This window comes from Polypterus senegalus, chromosome 5, assembly GCF_016835505.1.
Source record: "Polypterus senegalus isolate Bchr_013 chromosome 5, ASM1683550v1, whole genome shotgun sequence".
In the NCBI taxonomy this organism is placed as follows: Eukaryota; Metazoa; Chordata; class Cladistia; order Polypteriformes; family Polypteridae; genus Polypterus; species Polypterus senegalus.
In genome coordinates, this window is record NC_053158.1 from 120,012,139 (window position 1) to 120,025,113 (window position 12,975).

Sequence of the window (12,975 nt, forward strand, 5' to 3'; positions counted from 1 at the left end):
TGTCGCTTTCTAAATCAGCAGATCGGGGTTCGCACCTGGACAGTAATATACGACATTGGCTCTTAAAAAAGAACACTAATTAAAAAAGAGGTCAAATAATACCGTGACAGTTAGGCAAACGTGTTTTTATGTTGTTTACAAGTCGAGGTTTAGGACAAACGCCATAGCGTTCCCAAACTTATCTCAAAATGTAATTTTCTTTTCCTGTGTGAAATAAAAGTTTTTAACGATAACTAGCCTATCAGAGAAACGTGCTTGCTTTTTTTGCTTGCCATGTTTCCTACATGAAGGGAAAGGTTTCGTGAAAACAACCAATGCTTACGTCTGTAACTATATTAAATGAAATACTAGTTATTCATTACGGAATGAATATGCTTTATACTTACACTTTCGTAGTAAAATAGCTCATATTATGGATAAACGTTACAGCTGAATGTGTTGTTGTAAAGACCAAGAAATTAATGTGAGAAGTGCTGTGTCTTTAAATTTAACTTAAATGTGTTCAATTCACAGTATAGTTTTTTTTACTTAGAATAAGTTATAAAAAATGTTTAGTCTACATTTTAAGAAAAATAATAAGTTAAAATTATTCTTCATTTTTCATTGAATTAGAATTAAATAATCAATAAAAAAGTAATGCTTACTTTGCGTATAGTTAGCTATTTTTTTTTATTATTTTTCACACATGCAAGATTTATTTTTTACAGTGTACACATTACGGCGCTGTTTAACGCATGCGTGAACACTTTACGGCATGTTAGGCTTTGAATACGCATACGTACGCAAATCAGGCAGGCAGGCAGATTGGACAGCGACACATCTAAAGATAGCATACTTGATGTATAGGTAGTAACATACTTTATTACTACTATAATACTCTGTAATGGCACTGACCCTTGCATGAGCTGAGGATGACTTCAGTTCCTGGTCAGCAGCAGTATGAGCTGTTATTCTAAATTCAAATGAACAGCTTTAGGGGAGCCTATATAAAGAGCAAGAATGCCTTCATCGTACACTCTTTATTCTAGTTTGACTAAAAGTGAAGTGCCCTTCTAAGGACAGTGAGCTGCCTAAACTAGGAATGAATGAGCATGGGTCAGTGCTGACAGTTCCTGCAGAGTGATACAACATTTTATTGTATTATTTACTTTGTTGAATCATATTCCCATTTCCTTTACAAAGCACATTGTGAAGGTGCATTGTGTGACAAGCATTACATATAACAGTAAAACATAAACATAGTATACAAGTCTAATAAATATCAAGTATATTTCCACTTACAGAAGAAACTAGTGGCATTTTCTAATTACTTGCACTGAATATGATTTTACCTTTATCCTCACATATATTTAGACTTGAATAGAGGTAGATGAAAGAAATGTTTTCAGTATAATAAGTACTGTAAAATATATTAAAGAAAATTGTGTTGAAATGATACATTTTGTTATCTCTCTGTAAATCCCAAAAATCTAAAATACCACAAACCACTGCATATTTGAAATTAAGCTTTCTTAATTTCCTTCAACTGTAAATTCCATGATGTGAGTGATATGTCCTAAAATGGAACTAGGTAAGGTAACCAGAATTTTTTGGGCCAAACCGGGGACGGGGACACGGGGGGGACTAGATAAGGTGACTATCCGTCCCCGTCTTCCAGGGACAGTCCCCTTTTTCGGACAACTGTCCCCACTCAGAAACATGTCCCAGCGTTTTGCACCCGGTTTAAGATTTCGTCCCCGGTTTCAACTGGTTCACCTTTTTGAATGTATCTCATCACCACGATAATTTGAACTCGGCGCGCGTGCGCGGTGTTTTGACGGAGGTTATGCTTTACCGCATCCTGCAACTTTGGCGAGAAATCACGTGATACGCTTTCGCTTTGTACTCTGTAGTGTTTAGAGACTGTAGTCTAGCCACCCCCTCCCCATGTCCCCGGAATGGCCCAAAAAAGTCTGGTCACCTTAGGCTAGAGGAGCGTAGACTACATTCAAAGCGAAAGCTTATCACATGATTTCTCGTCAAAGTTGCATATTATAATATTATTCATGGACAATAATCAACTACAATTTCGAAATTAAAGCGGGGACGTGCAGAATATTTAATTATTTTTTATTATGGCACGGGAAATGCAATTTGACCTCTGCTCTAAAAGGAAGGTGGAACATTTGTAAATGTGATTTATATGAGTGATTTTGTGTCTGTTACTGTTTACTTTTAGAGCAAAATCAAGCTTATTTGCATTTCATTATTATTGTTATTTCATCCAAAACAGTGTATTCCTTTTTCCACTTATAGATGAAAATCACTAATTATTGCGCTGATTTGTTTACACCCCGGAACCATTTTTTAGAAATGTCTTGTAGCTGTGCGGATTCTTATTAACGGTACATTAACGGCGCTTTAATTTGAATGGTCCTGAAAAACTTCGATCTTCTCTGTAACTAATTTAATAGGACAACAAAATGAGGTTCCGAGCAAAAATGATTGATGTGGGATGCCTTAATCATTTTACACGTGAGTCTAATGTAGTTATCCCTTTTTCTAAACAACTATTTATTACTTGTGAAGATGCGATGTGGCAGTTGTATGGACGACTGTCTAAGACAATGGATTTTTCCCGGTCCAATACGAGGTTTAGGTTGGCTACTTATTCTACATCGTATATATTAGTTTGTGTCGTTAAAACGTATCCATTACTTGAAAACCAAAATATTATGCATTTTAGACGAGCTCGTGTCCCAAAGAACATTATTTTGGGTTATTTTGATTTATGTAATATCCCATTGTTAAATGTGCAGTTGAGTTTTGCCTGGCCCAATACGAGTAGATGGGACTAATTGACAGGCAAGGTTTGTACACTCTCATAGCTAATGAATGGGAATATGATGCTTAATGGACCTATCTATCTAAACGATTAAATCGGGTTGGTCAACCCTGATGATCACAGTTTTGAAAAAATACAGAACCTCTGTTAAAATGTGTTTTAGTTTTGCCTTTGCCAAACACGGATACATCTGTTAAACTGACTGCCATATCTACAGAATGGGATTGACTTTAATGTTTATTCATAGTAAAGGGTAAATACACAAATTAATTTGATGAGCAACCTTGCTACAACATTGATTTTTACAAAGGTTTACTTAAATATACATATGCAACCATAAATTACACAACATCACATGTTTCAAATTAATTCTACCAGAAGTGTGTTGAAGAAGTATAAAGTTTTTTAGAAATAGGGTTTCCAGAAATGAAAGGATAGAGGTTTGGGAGTTTTCTGTCTTAAAGCTAGGGCTTTAGACAATTTTTGTGATATGTCAGACAAATTATATGCATTATTTATTGTGATATTAACAATTATTATATTGTTGTTATAAATGAGCTTTGTTCTCTAAGGATTTGTTACCTGAGGTATTACTGTACTCTTTACTAAATACTAAGAGTACAATATATTTCTAAACTGAAAATACATTATTGTTCTAATTTGCTCCAGGTGCCTTCAGTAAAATATAGGATAGTTATTGGGATAAGGGAAGCCAGAAGGAGATATTTTTTCCCACAGTTTTTGTTTCCAAAATGTTGCTTTAAAAGAACTAACTTGTATCCTGAGTCATGTGCAGATGCAGTATTATTCAGGTAACACACACACACAGAGACAGAGACAGATTGGTTCTGTGTGTGCATGGGATAAGTTAACTGGCATCTTCAAACTACCTGGTATAGATACATGTGTGCATATATGCCCTGTGATTGACCGGCATTCAGTCCAGATTCACCTAGGTGCTCCATGCTTTCAGAAACTTGGTACAATATAAAACTTAAGAATATGGTTTGATGGACTTTATAAAAGAAGCAACATGATATTTCTTGGTCTTTTGTGTTTTTCTCATCAAAATGACATACAATCAGTATAACTACAGTTTCAAATTGCCTTTGTTGTTGTTTTTATTCTGTGTCTTATAACATTTAAATCATCCTTTCCAACATGTTGGTTCTTTTATCAGACCTATTCTTGATAGGTTGGAATAAACTAAAAGTAAGTAATTTATCATTGCAGTAATAATTATGTATTGTGCATATAAGTATGTATTGTACATGTATACTGCTTTTAGGTAACCATAGATAATTAATTAAAAAATACTAATTTTACCAACTGAAATCTGAACATTAAATCATAAAGAGGGGGAAGAAATGTTAAGATTTTGTTAATTGTAATATGTCCTATTGCATACTGGCAAGTCGTCTTTTTATTATGAATGTGGTTCCATTGTTGTGAGGGTTCACATTTGGCAGCATTGATTGATAACTTGGTTAAGTTTTATTGATTTGATTGTTTAGTTGTTGTTAATCATCGCACATTTCTGCATTGTATCAGCGTATTAGTCTTTTGAGATTGCATCTGCTGTATGTACATATAGTGTTTTGCTGTCTGTACATGATGTGTATTTGTTCTTTGAAGCAAGGTAATGGTAGAGCTGACTTCAGTTTTGGTGTGGTTGACAGGTTGAAGAAGACTTCTGCAAATAATGGTGTAGGGCTCCTGTCACCTTTTTCATGTTAACCTCAGAGTCAGAAATTATTGGAGAGACCCCACACACTTTTTGGCTTTTCCTGTTACTACCAACTAATTGACTGCAGTAGATGACAATTGTATAGTTTATGTAATTAATGGTTAAATAATCTATCTTTATATATAATCGACCAAGTTGCCCAATCATGGGGTACGCATGACAGAGCCCCGCCCGCCAACTCTAACCCTTCTCCCGCGTCATGGGGTACGCACAACAGAGCCCCGCCCACCAACTCTAAGACCGGAGTTATACTTCACGCAATGCGACGCATGCTGCAGCATTTCTCACCAAGCTTCTCAAGTACACTTACAAAATAAAGCAAACTCTGCATGCAGCGGAAATTTACTTCTCCAGCATGATTCCATGCTCAGAACCATCAAACCCTTCGCTAAATCATACAAACACATGGATTGGACTGAGCGATTTCATGCAACAGCATCTGTACGAATGCTTTTCGAGGAAAACCCTAGGCAGGATTTACATGCCCCGACATGTCACACCAATGTTGCAGCGATTTTCATCGGAGAAGATGGCGAACCGCCTGCCGAAAGGGACATTTGCTTCTGTCCCATAGACAACTCCTGTAAACGGATTTCCATGCTCAATATAAATTGCAATCCTATGGTTTAACCACTTTTATTCCCTTATGGAGACATTGGCTGGCACAAAGATTTACAACATGTTCCCGATAAAAGAACCGCCTAGTGAAGAAGGCTTACTCAATGCCAATTTTACGCATACAGATTAGCAATGAGGAATACATTTAGTATTTTGCACTCCAGCGGTGAACTTTTCCAACTGTACGTCGTAAATGCATATGTTAAAACAGAGGGCGCACGTCTCAACTATCTCAGATTAGATCAACAAGATTTGCGTGTGGAACAATACAAAGGATTGTCAGACACACTGCAAGCAAACGCTGAAAATAACAATGTACTTGTAGACAAAATGATCATATTACCGTCCACATTTCCAGGAAGTCCAAGATACATGCAACAAAACTCGCAGGATGCCATGGCCATAGTTCGTAAATTCGGACAGCCTCATTTATTTATCACTTTCACATGTAATACTGCTTGGCTAGAAATTCTACATGCACTGTCGGATACCCAAAGACTGGAGCACAGACCTGATATTGTAGTATGAGTCTTATAGATTAAGCTACAGGAATTACTTGGAGACATTCTACAACAACATCTTTTTGAGGTTATTGATTATATTTACGTAATCGAATTTCAGAAACGCGGCCTTCCTCATACCCTCATGCTGTTTACTCTTCACAATACTGTAATTCTAACAACCAGTCTTCAGCCACGGTCAGTTGTACATGGCTTTTTCTAGGGTTAGATCTTTCGACTCATTATCTGTCGTCACCACCAAAACACCTATTCACAACTGTGTCTTTCAAGAAGTATTTATTTCTACTTGATTTCTGAATTCCTTTCTCACCGTTTTCCGTTCCTATTCTTACACCGCCGTATTCTACGGAGGGCTTTGGCTAGTATACTGTAAAGTAGCTGTTGTACCCAGGTTTGTCTGGAAATTTTCTAAGACAGTGGTCTTCGGTTATAGTGTAGAACATTAATTGGATGTGTCTGAAGTGTTATGTAAGTAAGTGAGAACTTTTCTGTATACAATATTTTATTCCCCCCGGGGGCTAATATTATTAGTTCATTGGAGCTCCATACTCTTGAGCATCGTGTAAAATTTTTTAAGCCTGCTTAATCCTAAGCAAGGTCACATTTGATCTAAAGCATAACCCAGCAAGCACAGGGTGCAAGGCAGGAACAATCCCTGGAAATAGCACCCACATATTGTAGGGTGAGTACACACCATGGTCAAGTTTGCATTCCAAATCCTTTGTCTTTGAACAGTGTGAGATATATATATATATATATATATATATATATATAATATAAAATAAAATAATGTGTGTGTGTGTATACAGGTGCCGGTCATAAAATTAGAATATCATGACAAAGTTGATTTATTTCAGTAGTTCCATTGAAAAAGTGAAACTTGTATATTAGATTCATTCATTACACACAGACTGATGTATTTCAAATGTTTATTTCTTTTAATTTTGATGATTATAACTGACAACTAATGAAAGTCCCAAATTCAGTATCTCGGAAAATTAGAATATCAATTAAGACCAATGCAAAAAAAGGATTTTTAGAAATGTTGGCCAACTGAAAGGTATGAACATGAAAAGTATGAGCATGTACAGCACTCAATATTTAGTTGGGGCAACTTTGGCCTGGATTTGTGCAGAAATGCGGCGTGGATTGGAGTCGATCAGTCTGTGGCACTGCTCAGGTGTTATGAGAGCCCATGTTGCTCTGATAGTGGCCTTCAGCTCTTCTGAATTGTTGGGTCTGGCGTATTGCATCTTCCTCTTCACAATACCCATAGTTAAGGTCAGGCGACTTTGCTGGCTAATCAAGAACAGGGATATCATGGTCCTTAAACCAGGTACTGGTTTATATATATATATATATATATATATATATATATATATATATATATATATATATATATATATATATATATATATATATATATATATATATATATATATATATATATATATATATATATATATATATCAGGGCACTCGGCAATTCAATTGAATTTGAATGTATTTTATACCACCACCTCTCTTTTTCCTGAGCAGGTTAGCTTCCCTTTTTTCACTTGCCACCCTTTGTTTAAAGTTTAAAGGGATTATGCTGAGATGAAAGTCAAAAACAATAGTGGAGTTGACCAGATTATTTCTGACATTCTTTCTCTTTTTTGGAAGAAGGCTTTCCTTAACATTGCTATAAACTTGAAATACATGACCACAAAATAGTGATTAAATGTGACCACAAAATCACGGTAAAGGACAATAAACATATACTGTAATAAAATCAAAATAATTTATTAATTAGTACATATGATTCTGTATCTTAGCTGATTCTAAACTTAGAATATCCTGCATTTAAAGTGAAATTCGTCCCTGGTTCGAGAATAACTGACTTTGAGACTAGTTTGGACAGTCTTGCCAGCAATGACATCTCATCTTCGTTTGCATTTTGCTATTATTAACATTTATAGCAGAAAAAATCGAAACAGAAAATATCAGGTTGAACTTGGTGGGCCTCTTAACTTGATTATTTACGAAAATAAGATAAATATAGTAATAAGATAAATAAAATAATTGGAGATATATATATATATATATATATATATATATATATATATACAGTAATCCCTCCTCGATCGCGAGACTAAAATCCGCGAAGTAGAAACCATATGTTTGTGTAGTTATTTTTATATATTTTAAGCCCTTATAAACTCTCCCACACTGTTAACATTATTAGAGCCCTCTAGACATGAAATAACACCCTTTAGTCAAAAGTTTAAACTGTCCTCCATGACAAGACAGAGGTGACAGTTCTTTCTCACAATTAAAAGAATGCAAACATATCTTCTCTTCAGGAGCAGAGAATTTCAGAGGGAGAGAGAGAGAGAGAGAGAGTGCTCGCAAAGAAAAGCAAACAATCAAAAAATCAATACTTGTGCTTTTAAGTTTGCCGTGACATTTTTAGTGGAGCGTTAGTATCTTCTAAGCAAACAGCCTCTGTGCAAACAGCCCCTCTGCTCACATCTCCTCCGTCAGGCGCAGAGAACGTCAGAGAGAGAGACAGCGAGATTAAAGCAACAATCAAAAAATCAATACGTGTGCTTTTAAATATGCCGAGCACCGCACTAAAGCGGCATTTTTTTAGAGGAGCGTCAGTATCTTTTAAGCAAACAGCTTCTGTGCAAACAGCACCTCTGCTCACAGCCCCTCCGTCAAGCGCAGAGAATGTCAGAGAGGGTGAGATAGAGGCAGAGACAAGCAAACAATCAAACTCCGCGTGGGCAAGCAAACTGAAGAAGCGTGTAGCATAAATTAAACGACCCACTGTCTGCAGAAATCCGCGAACCAGCGAAAAATCTGTGATATATATTTAGATATGCTTACATTTAAAATCCGCGAAAGTCAAAGCGCGATATAACGAGGGATTACTTTATGTGTATATATATCTATACTAATAAAAGGCAAAGCCCTCACTCACTCACTGACTCATCACTAATTCTCCAACTTCCCGTGTGGGTGGAAGGCTGAAATTTGGCAGGTTCATTCCTTACAGCTTCCTTACAAAAGTTGGGCAGGTTTTATATTCTACGCGTAATGGTCATAACTGGAAGCTGTTTTTCTCTATTTACTGTAATGGAGATGAGCTTGAATGCCGTGGGGGCGGAGTTTCGTGTGACATCATCACGCCTCCCACGTAATCACGCAATACATAGAAAACCAGGAAGACCTCCAAAAAGTGCTGAAGAAAACATGCATTATATAATTGAGAAGGCAGCGAAACAATAAGAAGCGAGCGAGTGACATATACAACCAATATTCATGAGTTCTGCTACTTCGGAAACAAAGCACGATGTAAATCTACACTTTAAATTAAGTTCATAGACAGGCTGCCGCTGGCGTTTGTAATTCAGTGCCTGCCCATATAAGGCCGTCCGTCAGCGGCAATCCAATAGCAAACTCCCACTAAATATTCACGGGTGAAGGACTGTGTTTATGGAGAGGAAGATGAGATGGTCAGGGTGGTGTTTGACACAAACTCAGCGAAACTGCGAGAGAAAGTTTTAAGTGCCAGGACTAAGGTAACATTAAATACAGCCACGGACATAGCACCAGATGGCACCAGCACAGTTGGGAACCTTCGATGCATGTACACCGAGCGGCTCACGTGAACCGACGCAGTGCACAGATAAAAGGCAACAGTTCCAAAGAGCGCTGAACAAAAACCGAATTACACAATTGAAAAGGCAGCAAAAATATGAAGCGTCTGATAAGCATATTCATAAATCCAGCTACTGCGGAAACAAAGCACACGGTGGAAAAAGTCAATGTCCCGCTAAAGGAAGACAGTGTAAAAAAACCCGTGCATGCAGTGTGTCGGGTCTCAGATAAAGAAGAAGACGAGCTGTTTATTGATGCAGTAAGAAACGAATCGATGAAAGAAACCTGTCATCTTTACAACGATTGACAAACACGGAATGTAACTTGAACACAACACATCCTACAAATACGAGCCTGATTGAAAGAAATAATGATAATCAAATCCTTGATGACAGCAACACTCAGTAACACTCACAAAACAAATACTGTATATTGACAGTCATGTTACGTTATTTTTAAAATGTTCCCTTTTCTTTTTCTAGCTTTTTTAACACACTACTTCTCCGCTGCGATACGCGGGTAAATATATATGTATATATATATCCCGATCTACATACTCAAATAATGGATACTTTATTCGCCATCAATGGTTGTTTTGGTAAAGCCATAATCAGTGTATTCATTAAATGAACGGTAAAAAAGTAAGAGCGAGGGGAGGATGCAGGCTGTAGTGCGCGTCAACTCTATCTGAATTTGCGATCACATTTCAAAAAATATATCTTTTCAAGTTCTATTTAGTCCATATTTGTCAAACTCAAGGGTCACGGGCCACATCCGGCCCGGCGTGTAATTATATCCGGCCCGCGAGATCATTTTATATACTGTATTATTGTTATTAATGGCCCAGGTATATGAAGCGCTGGTAACACAATAAACTACAGATCCCATAATGCAGCGCTTCAGCTGCCTTGCCGAACACTTACCGCGTTAATCAAGTCTAGCTTATGATGCTGCAAGTTATTGCAACTCATGAATACAACCAATATTCATGAGTTCTGCTACTTCGGAAACAAAGCACGATGTAAATCTACACTTTAAATTAAGTTCATAGACAGGTTGCCGCTGGCGTTTGTAATTTAGTGCCTGCCCATATAAGGCCGTTCATCAGCGGCAATCCAATGCAAACACTGCCGGTAAATATTCACGTGTGAAGGACTGTGCTTATGCAGAGGAAGATGAGATGGTCAGGGTGGCACAGACTCATTGAAACTGCGAGAGAAACTTTTAAGTGCCGGGTCTTAGCTGACATTACACGAGATGGCACCAGCACAGCTGGGAACCTTCGATGCAAGAACACCAAGCGGCTCACGTGAACTGACGCAGTGCACAGACAAAAAGCAACAGTTCCAAAGAGTGCTGAACAAAAACCGAATTACACAATTCAGAAGGCAGCAGAAAAATATGATGCGTCTGATACATACAATCATATTCATAAGTGCGCTACTGCGGAAACAAAGCACACAGTGGAAAAAGTGAATGTCCCGCTAAAGGAAGACCCGTGCATGCAGTTTGTCACATCTTAGATAAAGAGGAAGACGAGCTGTTTATTGATGCAGTAAGAAACTAATCGATGAATGAAACCTCTTATCTTTACAACGATTGACAAACACGGAATGTAACTTGAACACAACACATCCTACAAATACGACCCTGATTGAAACAAATAATGATAATCAAATCCTTGATGACAGCAACATTCAATAACACTCACAAAACAATTACTCTATATTGACAATCATGTTAAGTTATTTTTAAAATGTTCCCTTTTCTTTTTCATAACTTCTACTTCTCCACTGCGATACGCGGGTATATATATATAAATGTATATATATACCCCGATCTACAATACATACTCTCGCATAGACAAGCCACACGCTGTGGCGCAATTGTAGAGTCTTCGTCTCTAATGCGAATTCGATTCGAGAGGGATGCACTGAGTATGTCGCGCTACCCGATTCATTTTACCTTAGCATCTCCTTGGTTTTGGGACGTATGAAAAATATTCGGTTAACTCAGAATCATGTTACGTTATTTTTAAAATGTTTCCCTTTATTAGCACAAGCACAGCTGAGAAGCTTCCATGCATGTACTCTATAACGTTAAAAATAACGCATTTAATCACACTTTCAATTCCAAGCAAACGGGAACTTTTGTCAATGCATGATTTCCTGGTACATCCATTACACTGATGCACACATCAGCTACAAAAATGTTAGAGTCGGAATAAAGCGCGTTCCTACGACTGATCATTTCGACTACCCGAGTGAAGCCTTGATAAAAGCATGGTTTTGTGCACACTGAAAAGCAAGCAAAATTAGATGCATTACAGAAAGCAGACTTTGTGGCTCTTACTGGGGATCATTGGACTTCCGTGACCATTAGTAATTCTAATTACATCTAATTATAAAATGTTCAATGATCACACTGTTTTAGTCTAATGTACAAAATAATTTTGGCTAATGTTACTCAGAGTTTAAAGATTAAGTTGGTCAAATTACCTTTTATGTTTCTGACTTATTTTTTTAAGAAGAAAAACTGCACTTTATGTTGAAATTTTGGTTATTATTATTTAAAGACAATACTATTCTGAAAATGTACTTAAAGTACTTAAACTACCACTTTATTTTAAGTCTGCCCAATTTTAACCAGGGATGATATTTTTGTTTCTGTTTTGAATTCAAATGCAGTTTAAAGGCTTTTTTTTCAGAAATTAAAACAGCCTCAGTTTACAATATTCATGTCCATGTCTATTATTTGATTCTGTCACCTACTAAAACCCTTTTAAATTAAAAAAAACATTTGCGATTTGGGGCAAATTTACGTGTGCGATTACATAATATTAATCAAGATTGATTCTTACACAGCCTCTAATTAATTGGATTAATTTTTTTAATAGAGTCCCACCCCTAATATATATATATATATATGTAGATTTGTATATATATGTGTATATACAGTATATATGTAGATATGTATATGTGTATATACAGTATGTATATATGTGTGTGTGTATAAATACAGTATGTGTATATATGTATATATATATAACTGTGTGTGTGTGTGTATATATATATATATATATATATATATATATATATATATATATATATATATATATATATGCCAGCAACACTCATGACAATGACAAAACAATTACATTGTCAATCATCTTACGTTATTTTAAAATGTTTGCTTTTCTTTTCATAACTTCTTTAACACACTACTTCTCCGCTGCGAAGCTCGGGTATTCTGCTAGTATGTATATATATATATATATGTGTATATATATATATGTGTATATATATAATATGTGTGTGTGTGTATATATATGTGTATATATATATATATATATATATATATGTGTGTCTGTCTGTGTGTGTGTGTGTGTGTGTGTGTGTGTGTGTATATATATCTATACTAATAAAAGGCAAAGCACTCACTCACTCACTCACTGACTCATCACTAATTCTCCAACTTCCCGTGTAGGTACACATATATATATATATATATATACACATATATATACACATATATATATATATATATATATATACATATATATACATATATATATATATACACATATATATATATACAGACATATATATATATATATAT

The 12,975-nt window shown here is 36.1% G+C and overlaps 1 protein-coding gene across 2 annotated transcripts in view; it reads left to right on the forward strand.

Annotated features, from left to right (window-relative positions):
* Positions 1 to 2,351: 2,351 nt before the first annotated feature.
* hus1 (HUS1 checkpoint clamp component) overlaps positions 2,352 to 12,975 on the forward strand; it is a 110,317-nt gene continuing 99,693 nt past the window's right edge. The window contains exon 1 of one of the 2 annotated variants that reach the window (XM_039753278.1): positions 2,352 to 2,514. In XM_039753278.1, coding sequence (XP_039609212.1) covers positions 2,463 to 2,514 — 52 coding nt within the window. In that variant the 5' untranslated portion in view covers positions 2,352 to 2,462. The remainder of the gene's footprint in view (positions 2,515 to 12,975) is intronic. The other variant, XM_039753277.1, reaches the window with a different exon arrangement.